General features: G+C 52.0%; 1 protein-coding gene across 1 annotated transcript; it reads left to right on the top strand.

Annotated features, from left to right (window-relative positions):
• Positions 1-222: 222 nt before the first annotated feature.
• On the top strand, positions 223-21,034 carry NYNRIN (NYN domain and retroviral integrase containing). Its single transcript, XM_011930721.1, has 9 exons — positions 223-520; positions 663-877; positions 9,408-10,066; positions 10,191-11,747; positions 12,634-12,764; positions 12,912-13,008; positions 14,739-14,840; positions 15,059-15,160; positions 16,361-21,034. Exons 2-9 carry the CDS (start codon positions 680-682, stop codon positions 19,209-19,211), a joined length of 5,697 nt encoding a protein of 1,898 aa, XP_011786111.1. The 5' UTR covers positions 223-520; positions 663-679; the 3' UTR covers positions 19,212-21,034.
• The last annotated feature ends 1,214 nt before the right edge of the window (positions 21,035-22,248 follow it).

Here is a 22,248-nt window from a genome sequence, read left to right as displayed (position 1 = left end):
TCCCAGGGAAGGAGTGGCCGAGGTCCCCGTTCTCTTGGGACGCCTGGGAGAGGCGGTTGGGGGTTCGGGGGAGAAGGTGAGGGTAAAAGGGAGAGGCCCTTGTTCCAAATCTCAAAAAAGGGTCCCGGAAACCAATCTTCCCCTCCTTCCTCTTCCCCCGTCCTTCCACTAGCAAGAGGGGAACGTGGAAGGAAACTAACTTTGACCCCTGGATTCTGGCTGTGGGCCCAAAACTTGGGTGGAAGGCAGGGGCCTCCGGGACCCTCCCTGCCCCCTCCTCCCCGCCCCGGCTCCCCCTCCCTCTTCTCCGCGCCCCTTTAAGCTATCCAGCAGACGGAGACAGAGTTGATCCAGGAGGGGCTGGCGGAGTGCTGGAGGGGGAAGGCTGGGGGCGGAGGGAAGGGCGGCAGGAGCCCGACCGGTCCCACCCCTCCTACAACCCCGGGCAGGAAGAGCTCGTCGCGGGAGCGGCGGTCGAAGGGGACCAAGCTCCAGAGGGCGGGCGCCCGAGCCGTGCCGGGTGGGTCCGGCAGCCGGGAGGAAGGAGGCCGTGCGGGGGGCGCGCCGCGGGAGGAGGGGGCGTGGCTTAGGAGCCTGGGACTGGGGGCTGGGGCGCCTGACGCGCCGAGACCCGGGTGACACTGTCGTCTCGTTAGTTCCAGGAGCAGGCGGGGCAGCCATGCTCCTGTCTGGGGGCGATCCTCCGGCGCAGGAATGGTTCATGGTGCAGACAAAATCGAAGTCTCGTGTGCAGCGGCAGCGGCTGCAAGTGCAGCGCATCTTTAGGGTCAAGCTGAACGCCTTCCAGAGCCGCCCGGACACCCCCTACTTCTGGCTACAGCTCGAGGGGCCCCGAGAGAACATGGGCAAAGCCAAGGTAAACAGCTTCTCCCCACCCCCACCCGTCTCTTTCAGCCAGATCACTCTCTCCCCTTCCCCTGGGGAAGTGGTGGTCCTCAGAGGCACCACCCACCCTGCACCCGCCTGGATTTGGCAGTGTGGCGGGCAGGTACTGGGCCTTCCTCCTGCCTCGCCAGATCAGCCTGCGCTCCTTCCATACCCTCTCTTTACCTCTGGTTCCTTCCTTTCCTGCCCCACCCCTTCCCTACGTGTCACCTCTGTCCCTCAAGTGCACTGAGAGCACCTCCTCGGTGTGTGTCCCACCATGAGACTTCCCTGGCTAGGACCCCAGCATCCGCAGCCCCACTTTTCCATCTGGGCAGCAACTCAAGGCGCTGTATTTCTGTGGCCTCTGCAACACACCTCTTTGTTCTCCACCAGGACTGAAAGGCCCAGGTCCTTCTGTCTCCTCTTAAGTCTCATTAAATCCTGGGTGGCCCCTTGGAGCCTCTGAGTACTAGGACTGGAGGGGCCTTTAGAGATCCTTCTAGAGTGATACTGGCATTTTACAGATGAGGTACTGGTGGCCAGAGAGGGTAAGGGGTCTGGCTGAGTGCTCAGAGTCAGGTAGGTGAGGTGGTGGGGGTTGTACCAGAAGCCAGGGCTCTGGGCTCCTTACTCCACACTCTTGATGCCACTTAGCCTCTTGCAGGGGTCCTGAGTGGGGTGCAGCCCTCTTCCCAGATTCCCAGCCCTTGGAGATGGGTGGGAATCTGGCGAGGGCTGTGGGCTTTCAGATGAAAGGGCTTGCTATGTGGGGCTGGATCTTGGACAGGCCAGATCACAGCGCGCTTCTCTGGCAATCTCCCTGGCTTCTCTCACAAGCTTTTCCTCCCCTTGGGCCTGTTAGATTCCCCCGTCCCCCAAGGTTTACCTCTTCCCTTAGATTCCTTTATCTTACTTCTTTGTAGAAATGCGACAGTCTCCCTCTGCCCCAGGCCACCACCACCTTCCCCTTCAACACACACACCTACTGCAGCTGGCTCTATACCTATATCTTAATTGGTCAAGGCCTTGGGTAGAGAGGCCCAGAACTTGGCTAGCCAGGCTGGTAGGCATGCAGGCTGGGAAGTTCCTCCCTCAACCCCTCTGTGCAGCTGCTGGGTCAGCAGTTTTTCCACTTTTGACAGAGGTGCTAAGAGAGGGAAGTTCAGGGTGGGTGTCTTCCCAGAGAACAGATGTGCAGGAGGCCTTGAGAGGAAGATGTTTCAGAAGCCTGTGTAGGGTACGATAACAAGAGGAGTGTTTTGGGTTCTTTGGGTTCTTAATCTTTTTGTTACTTTGAAAGGCAGCAGCTCACCCTCTTAGGGGACCCGCACTTTCTTTTTCTCTTTCTTTTCCTTCCTTCCTTCCTTCCTTCCTTCCTTCCTTCCTTCCTTCCTTCCTCCCTCCCTCCCTTCCTCCCTCTTTTCTTCCTTCCTTCCTTTCTTTCTTTCTTTCTTTCTTTCTTTCTTTCTTTCTTTCTTTCTTTCTTTCTTTCTTTCTTTCTTTCTTTTCCTTCCTTCCTTTCTTTCTTTCTTTCTTTCTTTTCCTTCCTTCCTTCCTTCCTTTCCTTTCTTTCCTTTCTTTCTTTCAGATAGAGTTTCACTCTGTTGCTCAGGCTGGAGTGCAATGGTGTGGTTTTGGCTCACTGCAACCTCTACCTCCACCTCTCGTGTTCAAGTGATTCTCCTGCCTCAGCCTCCCGAGTAGCTGGGATTACAGGCACCTGCCACCATCCCCAGCTAATTTTTGTATTTTAGTAGAGATGAGATTTCACCATGTTGGCCAGGCTGGTCTTGAACTCTTGACTTCAGGTGATCCACCCGTCTTGGCCTCCCAAAGTGCTGGGATTACAGGCATGAAACACTGTTCTAGGCCAGGACTCACACTTTCGGAGGTGCCCCACAACCCCCTCCTTGCTCAAATCCTGGATTGGCTTCTCCAGGCCTACCTGCTCCGTCTCCCTCTGCTGCTTCAGGGTTCTTCAGGCCACAGATCTCACACCTCAGACTCCCACTCTAGGCCCTGCTAATGGAGTCAGTGGCTCCCTTGATTCCTAGCCCTGTTCCTCCACTTCCTTTTGTCTTCCCTTTGGGAAATGCATTGTTGAAAAGTGGGAACCCAGCATGTGGGGATTCTGGGTAGCTCCCTGACTTATTGTACACAATGAGCAGAAAGGAAACTTTGTCGGCAATTTGGAGGAGGACGAAGGGAAGGTGGGGGGGATAAAGTTCTGTCTCAGGGGTTAGGGGATCTGGGTTTGATATGCTGTCACCAAGTTACAACCAACATAGGAAGGGTATGGTGAGGAGAGTATGAGACTGGGGTTTGCTACCTGTTAACTGGGTGACCAGATCAAATAATTTATCCTCTCTTGAGCCATTTCCCTTATCTGTGGAACAGACTATAATAATACCTGGTTCATGAAGAGGTTGTGACAGTCTGCGGAAATCATGCATGTTACAGTACTTTCATAAAACGTGGAGAGCTATAGAGTATAGATGTTAGCTACTATTGTTTTTAACTAGCTGCATAACTTTGAGCAAGTCCTTTTCCCTCTCTGAGTCTCGATCTCCCTGTTTGTAAAGTGGAAGTCTTGGATTAAATGCTATCTAAGGTCCAGCGATCTGACACATGAACATTTCCCAAGTGTAAGGATCTCTTGTGGTTCTCATAGGGAGGTAGTGTGGCTGGCCCCAATCTCAGCTGTAGGGACTCAGAATTATGCACTTTGCTAATGGCCTACTGAACATAGGCCAACAGGCAGAGAGGACTCTGGGAGACCACAGGTTGCAGGATGCTGGGAGGGCTGATGGTGAGGGTGGCTTGCTGGGGTCTAAGGGGAGGAGGGATTGAGGATACAGGCTCATCTGGAGAAGGGCCTGAGTGTGTTTCTACGTGGTTGGTTTCTCAGGAAAATCTCTGTAAAACTTGAGTGCTTTAAATTGTTTTGTTTGGTGGGATTAAAAAACATTGAAGACATTACTGTGAAACACATTCCCAGGCAGCAAAACAAACACTGGGGAGGGCTCTCTGAGGTGAAATCAGTGAGTGGGGAGGCAGGTTTTAGTAATGATCAGAAGAGGCCCAGGACAAGCCCTGCTCCGCCCTTCTGCCCTTTGGCAATGAGGTGAGAATGGGGTGGGTGGCAGAGAAGAGAGGTGACCTCCGCGGGAGGTGATGGGGAGGGAGCCTAAAGGCAGTGGTAGTGGGCAAGAGTACCTTCTGGAGACTGGGTTCTGGAGCTCTGGGACAGGGTGTGGCCTGCTGACATCTGGCTTGGCTGTCAGATGGAAGTTGAACTATCTTTGCTGCACACTAACTGTGAGAAGTACCCTGAGAGTTGGTTGTGGTCAGTGCCTGCAGTTGGCTCCTATGGACCCACTGTTAAAATTTCGGGAATTGTGCAAGTGAGTGGAGGAGTATTTACAGCCATGGTGGGAGTATTTATGCCACAAAAATTGGCAACAGTGACAAATCAAGGTTACCCCCCACCCCCAGCTGATTGTTAAACATTTACCAGGACACCTACTTGTGTTTGGGCACTGAATGCTTCTTTTTCTTTAAACTTAAATTTTCTTTTATCAAAGTAATACACATTTGGAAAGTCCAATTTATTACCAAAAGGCTTAGAAGAGCACACAGTGGTTCCCTGCCCTGACCCTCCCAATTCCTCCTTCAACAACCATCCCCATTGACAGTATTTGCTCTGGCATTTATGCATCTCCACAGTTCTAAAAGAATATGTAGACACTGTTGTCTTTTAATTAATCAATTTTTGGTGTTATCTTTTTTGGTCCCATTATTGTATGTGAGGATTTAGCTCCCTTTCCCTGCCAATCCCTTTTCTCAAGACAGTTCTGTTTCAATTATCTGCTAAATCTACATTTAGCATTGCCTCATTATGCCTGTGCACATAGCGTTCACATTGAAGCACTGAAGTGTACTATGATTTTGTTTTCCTTCTTACTTTTTGGTTTCACTGAGGTCATTGAGGTTAAGTACTCCTCGTTTTTCAATTTGCCTTTCTTTGTACCTATTGTTAATTCTTACCACTTCCAGTAGTTTCTCAGTACAGTTTTCTACAAGGTCAGTCTATCAGTTCAAGGTGTTCTTTTGGTTCTAAATTTTTTCTTGGCGCCATCTCTCCTGTCTGGTCAGTTGCTTTCCAGGCTGACACAGCTGTCGTTCTTGGCATCCTTTGCCTTTTTTCTTTGCTAAATACTCATGTCCTGGACCTTGAAACTTTTTCTTTCTTGGGTGGATGGAACACATCCATCTGTAGCCTCAAGTTAAAAAGATGGTGCAGCAGCAAAGTGTATGCAGATGCCTGCTTTCAACATGCCTGCTTTCAACATGCCTGTTTCTTGAGTCATACCCTCCAATCTGAACTAGTTGTCCTGTGTAATGACCATTGTCACCCTAAAACAGTGCCTGGCATGTAGTGAAGAATGATTTCTCAAATGGATGAATGAATTCTGAGATTTCTCTTCACCGTCATCCTGGAGATGGTCTTTGCTTCTTTCCTATTTGGTTTGCTGGAAAACTGCTCTCCAGTGGCTTCCTGGGAAAGGTTTTACAGGAGGAGAAATGCTGAGGTTGCATGTCTACGTTGCATAGCCAAAGGATACTTGATTGATAGCTTGGCTGATATCGAATTATAAAAGGAAAATTATTTTCCTTCAGAAATGTGAGGGTTGTGCTCCATTTGGAGGAGCCTGAAGCTATTCTGGTCCCTGGTCATTTGCGTGAGATGTTTTTTTCGCTCTGGAAGTTGTCAGTTTTCCCCGGTGTTCTGAAGTCTCCCAGTGAGGCCCCTTTGTGTGGGTCTGTTTTCCTCCATTGTCAGGCACTCTTGTTGTACTTAGGGGGCCTTCTATCTGGACACTCATGTTCCTCAGATCCGGAAAATGTGGGGGAAATATTTAGTGGATGATTTCCTCTCCTGTGCTGTCTCTGTCCTCTCTTTCTGGAAGTCTTCTACTTTTCTTATGTTTTCTCCTCTTTATCAACTTCTTGTTCTGCTTTCTGAAGATTTCCTTATTTTTATCTTTGAAGCCTTTTCTTGGGTCTTTCATTTCTGCGATCAAATTTTTAACGTCTAGAAGTCACTTATATTCTGTCTGTTAAAAAGCAGTATCCTATGCTTTTTAAATAAAATTTGAAACTTATGTATTCTATTCTTGTTTAGTGTGTACCATATTCTCTGTTATCTCTCTGAGGAGAGAAATGACAGTAAGCTTTTTGAAGTTTTCTTCTCTCCACCTGGTTTCTCTTCTTTCAGGTTGCTTTTTTTTTTTCCCTGTATGGTTTGGTCCCTGTGTTTCACCTTAGACGTTTTTCTCATAAGCATGATAATCCTTGCATGATAAAGAGTGAAGGACAAAAAGCTGATTGGGAGTGGAGGCTGTGGGCAAGACTTGTTGATTTTGAACTTGATTGTACAGAGATTTGCAGGTGCTGTCGGTTAGGGACCCCCGTTTTGTGATCTTTAAGTCTTTGCTCTTGGGCTGGCCAGGTTTTCCAGAATGTATGCCTCTCTTCTCTGGCCTGGAGGGTCAGGGTCTGGCTGCCAAGTGAATCTCTGAGTGGGCAGAATGAGTTTCTCTGCATTTAGCTTGCATTGTATACATTATTCTTTGGCCGTCCTCAGTCCCTCCATGTTTTTTGTGTGGTGCTCACACCTTTGATTATGCTGATCAACCTCTACTCCTAAGACCTTGTTTTGTACTCCCTGGAGAACAGCCCTCCAGTGCGCGGGAAGGTACTTGCCAAGCCTATGCGTGTGTGTGTGTGTGTTAGGAGTGGTTGGGCTCCCAGGTCTAACTGCTCCTCAAAGAACCTGGTTTTTCATGTTCCCCTTCACTTCCAATTCCAGAGTTTCTTGTTGTTGTTTTCTGAGTCTTTTGAGTATCCTGCAGTGTAAATTGGGGTGGTTCTGGAAAGTAGACAGTGAATGATAACTGACTTATGAGAAAGGATAACCCTAAGTTAGGTGTTAAGTAATAAAGCACCTTGACAAGTATAGAATAGTATTAAAATAGGTCATATAAATGCTTTTATTTAACTTACAAGTTGACTAACGACCTGCCGGTATTGGACAATATATTCTTACAAATACAGTGCACTTTTTCTGTGCCCTTTTCTATTCAGCCGTATCATCTTTCTACCTAGTTGTTAGCTGTTCCTGCCTCTTCTTCTCTACTTTTTCTCCTCTTGGAGGAAGAAGGTCTGGGTTGGCTTTAGGCAGGAAAGCTGTTCAGGTATTTTCAGGCTGTAAATGCCTGTTGTTTCCTTATCTTCTCTCCCTCTACAGTATAGACGGCATCATGGTGAAGACCCCCGACTCTGGAGCTAGAGTGCCTGAGTATCCCAGCCTACTAACTGTGTGATCTTGGACATATGGCCTTCCTTGCTCATCTAAAATGGGGATAATAGTGTTTCCTTAAAGGGCAGAGAGAGGAATAAATAAGATAATGTGTGCAAAGTGCCTGACACATAGTAAGCTCTCACTAAATATCAGTTCAGATTTATTATTTTAAAAATTATCACAGTTCCTATATATTTCTTAATTTTAAAATATCGGGCCCGACACAGTGGCTCACACTTGTAATCCCAGCACTTTAGGAGGCCGAGGAGGGTGGATCACATGAGGCCATGAGTTCGAGACCAGCCTGACCAACATGGCGAAACCCCATCTCTACTAAAAATACAAAAATTAGCAGGGTGTGGTGGTGCATGTCTGTAGTCCCAGCTACTCAGGAGGCTGAGGCAGGAGAATTGCTTGAACCTGGGAGGCAGAGGCTGCAGTGAGCCAAGATTGTGCCACTGTACTCCAGCCTGGGTGACAGAGTGAGACTCTGTCTCAAAAAATAAAATAAATAAAATAAAATAAAATAAAATAAAATATTGAACAATTGATGGAACCATAACTATTCTAAGCTCTCTGCAGAAAGAAAAAGAAGCCTCCCATAATCTTCTTCCCCAGCACATCTCTCCATGTTTCATGTTGTTTTCAGGTCATTGAAATGGGGGTGCATGGGGTGGGGAATATTTGTTAAGGTCTGAGACAGCCCACACCTGCTCAGATTTAACCTTGCTAGGCAGTGGGACCAGATGAGGTTGGGATAGGAGGGGTTGGCGTGGGATGTCCATCAGGTTTTGAGCTGGTTTTGGACTGACTGAAAAGGGATTAGACATGTATTTCAGGCTCTGAGGAAGACGTTGCAGGTCTGTGGCCTTGGCCAGGTAGAAGAGGGACACGTAGGCCTGAGCAGGGAAGGATGGCCCGGGGACTGAGGAGAGGCACCTGGGTGGTCTTCAGGATGGCTGTTGGAGATCCAAAATGGAGTATGGGACTGCCAGGGGAAAGCAGGAAGAGGGATGAGAGGGATGACTGTCAAAGAAAGGAGATGTGGAGGGGCATGGGGGCATATGAAGTCCACATGGGGTGGCTGATCGGAGAGAGAGCTCATGGGACCACACTGATGGAAGTCAGCCAGAGTGGAGGAACCCCAACCTCGCCCACCCCAGCCACTGCTAAAGATGGCGAGTGTGTGCCCTGTGAGCTCTCTGACCTCTAGGACTTGGTCTGCCCAGAAAGCCAGAGGTCTTCCTTCTGGTTAGCTATTGCATGTATGTGTGGGTGCAGGGGTTCCCCTGGACACTGGCCCAGTGGCTTATCTCCTCCTCTGTCCCCTCTGGGCAACACAGTTACTATGATTAGGGGTACAGGTTGTGCTAGAGGCATTCTGGAGGGGGATGAAGCTCGAATCTCACATGATTACCCTGTAGTCACTGTGGTCAGCCAGAGGAGGTAGAAAAAACTCTGGTATCAGAGCCTCTAGCTATGTGCCCTTGGACAAGCTGCATAGTTCTTCTTAGCCTGCAAAATGGGAACAGGCTGTGCCAGGTGTCAACCTCAGTACTTTCTGCATATTAATTCACTGAAGCTTCACAGTGGCCCAATGAGGCAGGAACTATTACTGTTCCCATTTTACAGATGAGGAACCGCAGGCATGGGGACAGGCGTATTGTGTGATTAATAACTTGCCCCACATTGCATCAGTTCCTAGCTTATGGAGGGTGCTCAGAAGTGTGCAGCCACTTTCCCCCCAGCTGTCACACTATTCAGGAATGCCAGACTGGGACTAGACCTCAGGAGCATCCAGTTCAATCTTCCTTTTTCTCGGTGAAGAGACTGAGATGCTGAGAAGGTGATAAATGCCCCACAATTAACCTAATCAGTTGAGGTTGACTTGGAGCTGCAACCTGGGTTCTTTCCCTCCTCCCTCTCAGGCTTCCCTGTTCTGTTGGTGTTCCCTGGAAAGAAATGGGTATGTGAGGGTGCAGGACCAGGGAAAGAGTGGCTGGCCATGCTGGAGTCATTTGGCTCATGATGGATGGGGCGTGGTAGTGGTGGGGCCACATGGTTAGTGAGGGACTGGCCTTTTGGGTGGCGAGGGCAGATCCTAGAACAGGCCCCTAACAGGCTGACTTCATTGTGTTCTCTCCACTGTGCCCAGGAATACCTGAAGGGCCTGTGCAACCCGGAGCTGTGGAAGGAGGTTCGCTACCCACCGATCCTGCACTGTGCCTTCCTTGGGGCCCAAGGCCTCTTCCTGGACTGTCTCTGCTGGAGCACCCTGGCCTACCTGGTGCCTGGCCCCCCTGGCTCCCTGATGGTGGGAGGGCTGACTGAGTCTTTCATCATGACACAGAACTGGCTGGAGGAGCTGGTGGGGCGGCTGCGCTGGGGCCCTGCCCCTCTGCTGACACCCCGGGGGATCTGGGAGGCTGAGGTGACCCGGGCCTTTGGGGCCCTGGTTTGGATCCGTGGTGACCAGCATGCAGGGGACCTACTACAGCTGCCCCCAGCAGTCCAGGAGCTGCTGCTGAGCCTGGTGCGGGATGCTGCAGGCAAGGAAGACATCATCGAGTGGCTCAGCCGCTTCGGCATCTCTGACTCCCACTCTGATCCGGAGGTTCTAATCTGCCCTCCCCAGCAGCAGAAGGAAGCCCCAGCCCTGGTGTCTGTGGGAGAGAGTCCTGGACCCTTTGTGGACATGGGGACCCTCCAGAACAGGGTCCCAGAAAATTCAAAGAGATTATCTAGCCTAGGAGCCACTGGGTCCCTGATCCCAGCCCAGAGTACACCGCAGGAGACAGCAAACCAGCTGGTACGGTAAGTTCTGGAGAATGAGCCTGGCTTCTCTGATCCTACCCCTGCTCCCCTACCCCAAGGAAATAGTAGTAGTTTGGGACCAAACTGGCCTTCCACCTTTTCAATGAACTTGGGCTTCCTCCAGGGTCGGTTCCAACAGCCAAGGTGGTATGGACAGTGCTCAAGAGGAAGGGCCAGTGCAAGCCACCAGCAGCCAGGACTCCACGAACCACACACAAGCCTTGTTGAAGCAAAAGCAGGTCCAGAGGATAGAAGATAAACTCCTCTTCCAACCTCCAGTATCAGCCCTGGGTGTGTGCCCATCCTGGAAGGCCTGGACCCCGGGGCCAGCCTTTGGGCCATTGTGGCCGGGGGCTATTGCTGCAACCTTCTGGAGGATCAATGAGCTGCATTCTCTCCATCTGGCCTGGCTCCTGTCCCAGGCATGCTTCAATTTCCCCTTCTGGCAGAGGCCTCTGGGCCCCATTCAGTTGAAGCTGCCAGGGCAGAATCCTTTGCCCTTAAATCTGGAGTGGAAGCAGAAGGAGCTGGCTCCTCTGCCCAGTGCAGAAAGCCCAGCTGGTAGACCAGATGGGGGGCTGGGAGGAGAAGCAGCCCTGCAGAATTGCCCAAGGCCAGAGATTCCCCCAAAAGTTACGAGTTTATTGGTGGTCCCTGGGAGTTCAGATGTAAAAGACAAAGTCAGCTCGGATCTTCCACAGATAGGGCCACCCTTGACCTCTACACCCCAACTACAGGCTGGAGGTGAGTCGGGGGATCAAGGGAGTATACAGTTGGATTGTAAGGGACTGGAAGAGGGACCCGCTCCAGTGCTGCCAACATGGCAAGGGAAGCCCATGGCTCAAGGGGGACTGACAGATCAGTCAGTACCTGGAGCTCAAACAGTGCCTGAAACTCTCAAAGTGCCCATGGCTGCAGCAGTGCCCAAAGCTGAAAATCCCCCCAGAACTCAAGTGCCACCTGCAGCTCCCAAAGTGCCTACATCCCAAATGATGCCGGCAGTGCACACAGAGCCTGCGGCTCCCAAAGTGCCTTCGGCTCCTACAAAGCCAGCAGCTCAAATGATGGCCACAGCTCAAAAAACAGTTGTGAATCAACCAGTGTTGGCAGCTCAAGTGGAACCCACAACTCCAAAAAATCCCCAGGCTCAGAAGATGCCTGTAGCGAAAACATCACCTGCAGGTCCCAAAACACCCAAAGCTCAAGCCGGGCCTGCAGCTACAGTTTCCAAAGCATCTGCAGCTTCCAAAGCACCTGCAGCTCCCAAAGTACCTGTGACCCCCAAAGTTTCCAGAGCTCCCAAAACGCCTGCAGCTCAGAAGGTGCCCATGGATGCAGGGCCAACCTTGGATGTAGCCAAACTTCTGAGTGAGGTCCAACCTACATCAAGGGCTAGTGCCTCCTTACCGAAGGGCCAGGGGCAGGCTGGAAGGCAGGGTCCCCAGCCCAGCGGCACCTTGGCCCTCAGCAGTAAGCACCAGTTTCAGATGGAGGGGCTCCTGGGGGCTTGGGAGGGGGCCCCAAGGCAGCCGCCTCGCCACCTGCAAGCGAACAACACAGTGACCAGCTTCCAGAGGTACCACGAGGCCCTGAATACACCCTTCGAGCTGAACCTGTCAGGGGAACCTGGAAACCAAGGGTTGCGGCGAGTGGTCATTGATGGCAGCAGCGTGGCCATGGTGTGAGTAGTCACGGGCATGGGGTGGGCTGGGGATGCTGTGGAGCTGGGGCAGGACATCCCGGGGGGGCAGAATGTGGGCATCCCTTCCCATCCTTCTGATGGGTGACATGGGGAAGAAATGGGAGGGAAGTGGTCCATGTTGAATGTCTCCTGCATACCAGGCAGTGTGCGTGGAATCCTCACCGCAGCCTTCAAGGGCAGGTTTCTGGTTTCCCTCTCTGATAGATGCTGAAACACGCTCAGAGGTGGGAAATCCTGCCCAAGGTCCCTGAGCCAGCAAGGGGTCCAGCTGGCCTTTTGGCTCCGATGTGTCCACTGCCAAGGTCTATGCCCTTCCCCGGCCAGCTTTTAAACTTTTAGCCCAAACTTCAAGGCCCGGCATAGATCTCTGGTGTGAAGCTTTTCCTGACCGTGCTGGCCCTTAGCGATTGCCCTTCCTGCACAGCACTTACTGCTGTAGAGGTGTTAGCATAAACACGTGCATGCCACTTAATTTGCCACATGATAGAGTAGTTATCTGTGCAGAGCACACTCCCAGCACACAGTCGGTGGCCAGGGAATTTTTGTTTGCTTTAAGCTCTCGACTGAGCTCTCTGAGTGGAGGGGCTGCCTTCTTCCTCTTGCCCTCAATGTCCCTACACACATGCTTACACACAAGTACATGCACACACACACATGCACACACACACACATGCGTGCACACACACATAGAGTTTCTGGCAGTGCCCCGCACCCAGTAGGTGCTCAGAGAATGTCTGAGTAGGGAGGGAAGGGGAGAGGGCATCATTAATGTCCTTGGTGCTGGCATTGCCTGCTTGCTGCCCCAGGGCTGGCTCTGAGGGAGGAGTGGTGAGGCAGGGTGTTTCCTTGTCCCACGACCCCACAGGCATGGCCTCCAGCACTTCTTCTCCTGCCGAGGCATTGCCATGGCAGTGCAGTTTTTTTGGAACCGGGGACACCGAGAGGTCACTGTGTTTGTACCCACGTGGCAGCTGAAGAAGAACCGGAGGGTGAGAGGTGAGGTGTCCCCTGCCTGCCCAACTTCTGCAGTGTCACTAGGCTTTCTTCTCTCTGCCTTGCTGCCCCCACCCTCCACCACTCCAGAGTGACCATTTCCACTTAGCCCTCCCTTGACCATTTCTGTCTTCTGCCTTTTGCCCCCAGAAAGCCACTTTCTGACGAAGCTACACTCGCTCAAGATGCTTTCAATCACGCCCTCCCAGCTGGAGAATGGCAAGAAGATCACCACCTACGATTATAGGTGTGCCGGTCCCCAGGCCTGCCCTCCTGGGCTCAGGGAGTTGGGCCTGCCTGGTGTGTCAGGTGGAGTCCGGCCTATCTTCTCTGGGGAAGTGGAGGCAAATATGTTGGGGGTGCAGGTCGTGCAGAGGGTGGGGTGGAGCATGGGCCTCTGTTGGCAGAGGGATGGTCACAGTGAGGAAAGGGCTGGAGGTTGGTTCTCCCCAAGCCCGGAGTTGTTCCTGACTTTGGGACTCTGGAGTCCGTCTGCCTTAGCTAACAGCCATTCTTCCCCCATGACCTGTGAACATCAGAGGTTCCCCAGGGTTTTGGGTACCTGTTTCGGTTGAGGCTCATGTCTCCAGACTGCTTTAGTCTTTTCCTCCCTCGGAGCCCTGGCACTGGTGGAGGTCTATGCATGGCTGATGTGGATGGAGCCCTGGGCAGGGCTCTGAAAAAGGAGAGCCCTGAATGCATAAACCCTGAATGCTTGCCTGCTTGTCAATCCTAAGCGCCCACTCTTCGGCATGGCTGCAGGACCACTGTATTCAGGGGAAGCCTGTGACCCCCACCTCTCTTAGGGCAGGGAAGGCCCTGGCATAGTCACTGGTCCTGGGTTGGAGTTGATGCTGGGCAGAGAGAGATCTTGGTTTCACATAGTCAACTCTCATGCCAGGCAGGGAGAAGTTCTGTTTCTCCACACTTTTCCCAAGACATGGCACCCAACCAGGCCTGGGAAGGGCTGGGCAGAGAGCCTGGCGCATCCCTCCTTGTAGAGCTAGTCCCCTCCCTAGTCTTTAAATACCTCTAAGTTCAGGCGTAGGTTTGAGGGAAGATGCCTTTTGTGCAGACAGTCCCTCTGCTGGGCACTTGTGGAATAGCATGCTCTGGGGAGCAGGAATGGAAAGTTTCAGGGAACACTGAGAAGTAGGTAGCCTTTGCTTTCTTTACTGGTCACAGCCCTCTTTAGAGGAGAGGTGATCCTTGGAAAAGTGGATTTGTTTATTCAGGTATGTGTGCTTATATGTGTTAGCGTATATATGTATGTATGTCTTGGCATGTATATGAATATTGTGCATTGGTGAAGCATTGTAATGGAATATGTGTGTGTTTGCTGTGTGGCGGGCACTTACCTAGACACTTAAAAGCATTATCTCATTCATTTTAATCCTCACAGCAGCATGTGGTGGGTATTTTGCCTTTTTTTTTTTGGGACAGAGTCTCGCTCTGTTGCCCAGGCTGGAGTGCAATGGCACAATCTCCTCTCACTGCAAGCTCCACCTCCCAGGTTCACACCATTCTCCTGCCTCAGCCTCCCGAGTAGCTGGGATTACAGGCGCCCACCACCACGCCCAGCTAATTTTTTGTATTTTTAGTAGAGACGGGGGTCTCTGTTTTACAGATGCAAAAATGGAAGAAGTAAAAATACATGTGTGAATGTGGATGAATGTGAGTTTCTGTGTCTGTGCATGTGTACGTATGTGCCTATGTGTATAACGGGTGTGTGTTTGTATATACAGCTGGGAGTGTGTGCATCCAAGGTCACCCTTGGATGACCTCGATCCCTATCAGTGATCTCACATGGCCGCATAGAGGAGGGGATGGGCTGGGGGGTCCTGGATTTCTGAGTAGGAAGGGCAGTGCCTTTGTCTGACACACCTCAATGTGAAGCTGCAAGTTCATTTTCCCAGATGACTCAGTAAGTAAAGGGGCTAGTTACTGGATCATTAGTGACTCCCCTTCTCCCTGCAGGTTCATGGTAAAGCTGGCAGAGGAGACAGATGGCATCATTGTTACCAATGAGCAGATTCACATCCTGATGAATAATTCCAAGAAACTGATGGTCAAAGATCGGTAAGATGGCTCCCCAGAGACTTGAGCCATTCCTTCCCCTTGGATGTCAGGCAGCCCCTGGCATGGGAGAGGTTAGGGCAGGAAGAGAGGCCTTGGAGTAGTGCCCACCAGCACCTGCCAGGATGTGGGTCTCAGCCCCCTGGAGAAGCCAGGTGACAGCAGGGTGTGGGTGGGTCAAGGGCTCACAGTGACTGAGCCTCTTCTCCTTCTGGGCCCAGCTTGCTGCCTTTCACCTTTGCGGGGAATCTCTTCATGGTGCCTGATGACCCCCTGGGCCGTGATGGCCCCACCTTGGATGAATTTCTGAAGAAGCCAAACAGGTAATGGGTCAGGCCTCCCCAGCCTCCCAGGCCCTCCTGGGGCTGATCAGAAACTTCCCCTTAGTGTTGGCCAACATCTAGTGTGTAATAATGATCGGAGTGACCGGACTTTTTCATGTCTTTATACTTGTGCCATGTTTATGTGTTCATAAACCACTTACATTAGGTTTTAATACAGACATAAAAGCACATATGTAGAATGTAGTTTTAACATTCTATATGCATCCTTTAATACTATATGTATCTTTCCAAACTGGCATTTGTACTCAATGATTTATTAGTTTTTTCAGATGGATCCTATGCTAATTTATGTAGCTCTGTTTAATGGTCATATAGTATTCCATTACATGAGTACCCAATAGATTTTTCTGTTTTCTTGTTGAGGGCCATTTGGCCATTTCCATTATATGCTGTTGGGGTCCAAGGCTGCAGTGAATAGCCTTGCTCTTATTCTTTGTATTCAAGGGAAACTGTGTCTAGAATATTCACCAAGTAGGATTTTTTTCTATGTTTCTTATCTCATTCAATCCACACAACTTGAGTTATACATAAATGACCACTGTCCTCATTTTATAGATGAGGAATCTGTGACTCAAGTGACTTTTCCAAGGTCACGTTGCTGTTGCCAGCAGAACTGGTTTGCAGTAACTTGGATCCTCGGCTGCCCATCTGCTAGTTCCCTAGGCCCGGCAGGGGACCTTGGTCAGAATCTTCTGGGCAGAGCACTGCTTCCTGGGGCCAGATCCCCCAGTCTCACCTTGCCAGTTTGGAAAAAGTGATGTGGATGAGGTTTGTCTGCTGTGTCCTCACAAGTCCCTTGTCAGGCTCTCCTTTGCTTTTGTGACCCCTCCACTCCCCCACCTTTTCCAGGATTGCTCATCCTGGGTTAGGCTGGAAGCCACCAGTCATCTCTTACCAAACCGTTGGCTTACAGCTAGTTTAAATGTTACTTGGTCAGGGAAGTTTTGATTGGATGAGCCTTTAAGGCACAGATGAACTTCTAATATTGGGGGTCTGGCCCATGCAGGAGGTAGAGGAAGTGTTTATAGGCAGGGGCCCAATTGTGCCTATGCCATGAAAGTTGTTGGTACTTGGCCCAGCCTCAGGACACTTTGGAATGGGGTTTCCACAGAGGTGCTTTCCCTTTGGAGGATTGCTCAGAATGGGGCTGCCCTCCCTCTTCCATCTGTTTTGGTGTAGGTTGGACACTGACATTGGCAACTTCCTGAAGGTGTGGAAGACCCTTCCTCCCAGCTCAGCCAGTGTCACTGAGCTGAGTGATGACGCTGACTCTGGGCCCCTGGAGAGTCCGCCGAATATGGAAGAAGTCAGGGAAGAGAAGGAGGAGAGGCAGGATGAGGAGCAGAGACAGGGGCAGGGCACGCAGAAGGCGGCTGAGGAGGACGACCTTGACTCTTCGCTGGCATCAGTGTTCAGGGTGGAGTGCCCATCCCTTTCAGAGGAGATCCTGCGGTGCCTCAGCCTTCATGATCCCCCTGATGGGGCCCTGGACATTGACCTCCTGCCGGGGGCAGCCTCTCCCTACCTGGGAATCCCCTGGGATGGAAAGGCTCCCTGCCAGCAGGTTCTTGCCCACTTGGCCCAGCTCACCATCCCCAGCAACTTCACCGCACTCTCCTTCTTCATGGGCTTCATGGACTCCCACAGGGATGCCATCCCTGACTATGAAGCCCTTGTGGGCCCCCTGCACAGCCTCCTCAAGCAGAAGCCTGACTGGCAGTGGGACCAGGAGCATGAAGAGGCCTTCCTGGCCCTGAAGCGAGCCCTGGTGTCTGCCCTCTGCCTGACGGCCCCCAACTCCCAGCTACCCTTCCGCCTGGAGGTGACCGTTAGCCATGTGGCCCTGACGGCCATCCTCCATCAGGAGCACTCAGGGAGGAAGCACCCCATAGCCTATACCTCAAAACCCCTCCTCCCTGACGAGGAGAGCCAGGGCCCCCAGTCAGGGGGAGACAGCCCCTATGCCGTGGCCTGGGCCCTCAAGCATTTTTCCCGCTGCATCGGAGACAGCCCTGTGGTCTTGGACCTTTCCTATGCTTCCCGGACCACTGTGGACCCTGAGGCGCGGGAGGGCCGCAGGCTTCCTAAAGCTTGGTTGATCCGATGGTCCCTCTTGGTTCAGGACAAAGGCAAGAGGGCCCTGGAATTGGCCCTCCTCCAGGGCCTGCTGGGGGAGAATCGCCTGCTGACCCCTGCGGCTTCCATGCCTCGCTTCTTCCAGGTTCTGCCGCCTTTCTCTGACCTGTCCACGTTTGTCTGCATCCACATGTCGGGCTACTGCTTCTACCGTGAGGATGAGTGGTGTGCTGGCTTTGGTCTCTATGTTCTATCGCCCACCAGTCCCCCTGTCTCCCTTTCCTTCTCCTGCTCCCCTTACACACCAACCTATGCCCACCTGGCAGCCGTGGCCTGTGGCCTGGAGCGCTTTGGCCAGTCCCCACTCCCAGTAGTTTTCCTCACTCACTGCAACTGGATCTTCAGCCTTCTGTGGGAGCTCCTGCCCCTCTGGAGGGCTCGGGGCTTCCTGTCCTCCGATGGGGCTCCACTCCCTCACCCAAGCCTGCTCTCCTACATTATATCCCTCACCTCTGGCCTCTCATCCCTTCCGTTTATCTACCGAACCTCCTACCGGGGCTCTCTGTTTGCTGTGACAGTGGACACCCTGGCCAAGCAGGGTGCCCAGGGGGGTGGGCAGTGGTGGAGTTTGCCAAAGGATGTGCCAGCCCCTACAGTGACTCCCCATGCCATGGGCAAGAGGCCCAATTTGCTGGCGTTACAGCTGAGCGACAGCACCCTGGCCGATATCATTGCCAGGCTGCAGGCTGGGCAGAAACTGTCCGGCTCCTCACCGTTTAGTTCTGCCTTTAACTCACTCAGCCTTGACAAGGAGAGTGGTCTGCTTATGTTCAAGGGAGATAAGAAGCCCAGGGTCTGGGTAGTCCCGACGCAACTCCGGAGGGATCTGATTTTCTCTGTGCATGACATTCCCTTGGGGGCCCACCAGAGGCCCGAAGAGACCTACAAGAAGTTGCGTTTGCTGGGGTGGTGGCCTGGGATGCAGGAGCATGTGAGAGATTACTGCAGGAGCTGCTTGTTCTGCATCCCTCGAAATCTCATAGGCAGCGAGTTGAAGGTTATTGAGTCTCCATGGCCACTCAGGTCGACCGCCCCCTGGTCGAACCTGCAGATCGAGGTGGTGGGCCCGGTCACCATAAGTGAGGAAGGCCATAAGCATGTGCTTATTGTGGCGGACCCGAACACCAGGTGGGTGGAGGCATTCCCCCTGAAGCCCTACACACACACGGCTGTGGCCCAGGTGCTGCTTCAGCATGTGTTTGCAAGGTGGGGTGTTCCTGTGAGGCTGGAGGCAGCCCAGGGGCCCCAATTTGCCCGGCACGTCCTTGTGAGCTGTGGGCTGGCCCTGGGAGCCCAAGTGGCCTCCCTGAGTAGGGACCTCCAGTTCCCCTGCCTGACGAGCTCAGGGGCCTACTGGGAATTCAAGAGGGCCCTCAAGGAGTTCATCTTCCTGCATGGGAAGAAGTGGGCGGCCTCCCTGCCCTTGCTGCACCTGGCCTTTAGGGCCTCCTCCACTGACGCCACACCATTCAAGGTCCTGACTGGGGGTGAGTCAAGGCTCACAGAGCCCCTGTGGTGGGAGATGAGCTCTGCAAACATTGAAGGGCTCAAGATGGACGTCTTCCTGCTACAGCTGGTAAGGGAGCTGCTGGAGCTCCATTGGAGGGTGGCTGACAAGGCAAGTGAAAAGGTCGAGAACAGGCGTTTCAAGCGGGAGAGCCAGGAGAAGGAGTGGAATGTGGGTGACCAGGTGCTTTTGCTGTCCCTCCCCAGGAATGGCAGCAGTGCCAAATGGGTGGGTCCCTTCTATATTGGGGACCGTCTGAGCCTGTCACTCTATAGGATATGGGGCTTCCCAACCCCAGAGAAGCTGGGGTGCATCTATCCCAGCAGTCTGATGAAGGCCTTTGCCAAGAGTGGCACCCCCCTGTCCTTCAAGGTCTTGGAGCAGTGAGCGGGAACAGTGGGTGTGCCCCCTGCCCCAGGGCCCTGGGTTTCTGCTGCTAGGCCTCCCCCTGTCCCAGCAGTTCTCTCTGTCCACTGGGAGCCCTCAGTTGTGTCTTTTGTAGAGAAGTTGCTTCATAAAGCTTTGCTGAATTGCCTTGAACTAGGGACCAGCATCCCCATGGAAACATCCCTAGTTTGGGGTACTTGGAGAATTTGCCAAAGGCTGTCAGATATGAGTCCCTGGCAGTTTTACACTGGGAAGTAGAGTGCTCCTCTAGGATATACCAGGCTCCATGTCTTTTCCCCAAGTATCCTCTTTCCCCTTCACATGTCGGTGTGTGGTGGTGTGCATATACACTCACCCCAGAATCTTACTATCTTGGCCATGAAACTGTGGCTGTGGGCCTCAGAATTAGAACCACAGCCCTTTCCCATACAGAAACCCCAAATGAGGGCTCCTCCCTCCAACCTATTCTTTTGGAGACCCTTTACCCTTAGAGCTGTCACAGCTGACATAAACCTGGGCAGGCTGTGGGGAGGCTGCTGCCTCCTAGCCTCACAGTCAGCTTTCTTAAGCCAGGTGTGGCCTACTCAGCTGTTAGGGCAGGGCTGGCCATCCTCCCAGGCCTCAAGGACAGTGTCATGGAGTGGGAGAATGGCCAGCCACAAGCCACCGGCTTGTCAGCACGGGAAGGGCAAGAGGGAAATGGGTTGGCCTACCTCATTTGACTCCAGCCAATGGAGACAATTCCTGACCCCTGCTTTGATGGTGTTGACCCCACAGGAATCAAGGATATTGATGCCAAGTGTGGCAATTCTACCTGAAGAGCTGCTTCTGTTAGACCCAGGGGCTCCGGCCTCTGTTTTAAGCGAGGAGGGCGTCTGCAACGAGAGTGGCACACGGCGAAGTGCTGGCGTGGCTCTACCTCCCAACCTCTCCCAACCCCATCCTCTGCTCCTTCCACCTCCACTGTACCCTGCATCCCAGACCCTACAGATTGTGTGATTGCTTCATCTGTATCACCCCCCCCAGTCATGTGAACCTGCCTTCTGTGTAGAGCAAAACCCAGGCTCCCTCACAGCCATTCTTTGCAGAGAGCACCCTTGCAGTGAGAGAGTTCCTCGCAGGTGTGTACGCGTACACTCACCCTCTGAATTGCTGCCACTGCCAAGGAAGTGGGCTCCAGGTGAAGGCCAGTGCCATGTCACTCTGGCTGGCCTTCTGAGTAGTTTCATTTCTCTGGAAGCTGAGCCAGTCTCCTGGTCTAGCCCAGGTTGCCAGAAGGCTTGGCATTGCAGAGTGCTAGAGCCAGTACAGAACTTGCCGACTTGATTGTTTTACAGCAGAGGAAAGAGGATCACAGAGGGAAAGTGATTCACCCAAAGTCACACAGCGAGTTCATGGCTGAGCTGAGACCAGGATTAAGCTTCCTGACTCCCAGTTCACCATGAAAAGGGTTCTGGTAATAGGTTCAAGCTGGAGAATCCTTCAAAATCCTACACCCACATTTGCTGCAACTCCTCATCTCCCTGATCTTCCAGACAAACTACTTGGATGTTGCCCTTAAACCATTTCTAGCTGTTAACCCTGTCCAGAAAAATGATTGATAGCTGAGAAGTGGAAGGTGTGGGATTTTTGGCAGGTGCTCTCTTTCCTGCACTCCCGGTGCCATTGTTTCTCTTCCTCCTCTCTGTGATGGTATGTCCAGCCTCACTCTCCCTCCCTGGTGCTGTATGCGTTCCCCCTGTTAGCTACATTTGTGATCACATACCCTTCTTTTAAGTGAATTTTTTTTTCATTTGATTTGTCAATAAACGAATCAAACTGGAGCTGACGTCCAGTTTTTTGTTTAGCTTCAGTCTCAATTGTGGGAATGAGGAGTGTGGGGGCAGTCATGGGGTATGGCTGCTATATTTTTCCCGGATAGACTTGCAGATTTGAAGACCTGGATAGTACCTTTTCCAGATCATCTGCCCTAAGCTCCTACTGTACAGATGAGGAGACCAGGGTCCAGAGTGTGATATGCTTAAGGCCCCATAGCTGGTTCATGGCAGGGATAGAAGGAGAGTCCCACCTTTGGCCTTCCAAGCTGGTACCCTTGGCAGTTAATATCTTGGAAGTGGGCAGGGTGGGAATGAAAACAAATGATGAGGCAGGGCACGGTGGCTCATGCCTGTTATCCCAGCACTTTGGGAGGCCAAGGCGGGTGGATCGCTTGAGGCCAGGAGTTCAAGACCAGCCTGGCCAACGTGGCGAAATCCGTCTCTACTAAAAATACAAAAATCAGCTGGGTGTGGTGTCAGGCATCTGTAATCCCAGCTACTTGGGAGGCTGAGGCAGGAGAATTGCTTGAACCCAGGAGGCAGAGGTTTCAGTGAGCCGAGATCACACCACTGCACTCCAGCAAGACTCTGTCTCAAAAAGAAAAGAAAAGAAAAAAGAAAATTTATAAATGAATGATGAGAGAATGGTGTTAGTGCTGAACCAGCTTCATTGTACTGGAAAAATTATAGACCTAGGTTTGTGTCTATATTTGCTACCTATGGCAGGCTGTTTCCTGGGGCCTCAGTTTCCCCATCTGTAAAACGCAGGGTTAACAATTCCTAGTTTATGAGATGGTTCAAGGATTACATGAAATAATCTGTTTGAAGAGGCTAGTATGGCTTGGGATGGAATAGCATTCATCACATGTAGCTAACATTACTCTTCTTGCTGCCCTGGGAACTCTTGCTGTTCTCTCCCCTTAGGGTCAGAGACCTTCTTAACCCAGGCCAAGCTTCGTGACTTTAGGCCTTTGCTTTTTGCTGCCTTTCTCACCTGCCCAGGGTTCTGCTCAGCACTGGCTGGCATATGGGTGGGGGTGGGAACCATCCTTCCAGAGAACTCCCAAGCTCATGTGCATACCATTGTTCATTCAGTATTTATAGGACACCTACTATATGCCAGGCTCTGCCTAGGTGTGGGATGACTAACAGGTAACAGGAGTGACATGGTCTCTGCCTCTTTGCAGCCGACAGTCAGGTGAGGGAGACAGACAATCCAA

This window comes from Colobus angolensis, unplaced genomic scaffold (assembly GCF_000951035.1).
Source record: "Colobus angolensis palliatus isolate OR3802 unplaced genomic scaffold, Cang.pa_1.0 Scaffold88, whole genome shotgun sequence".
NCBI classification, from domain to species: domain Eukaryota; kingdom Metazoa; phylum Chordata; class Mammalia; order Primates; family Cercopithecidae; genus Colobus; species Colobus angolensis.
Note: the sequence above shows the minus strand (reverse complement) of the source record. Positions and strands in the feature narration are given on the sequence as shown.

What these genes read in the sequence shown, in the direction of transcription:
- NYNRIN (XM_011930721.1), top strand. Translation starts at nt 680, where the DNA reads ATGCTCCTGTCTGGGGGCGATCCTCCGGCGCAGGAATGGTTCATGGTG. An exon ending in ACAGCAAACCAGCTGGTACG is followed by an intron (nt 10,067 to 10,190) that starts GTAAGTTCTGGA and finishes GGCTTCCTCCAG; the next exon opens with GGTCGGTTCCAACAGCCAAG. An exon ending in ATCACCACCTACGATTATAG is followed by an intron (nt 13,009 to 14,738) that starts GTGTGCCGGTCC and finishes TTCTCCCTGCAG; the next exon opens with GTTCATGGTAAAGCTGGCAG.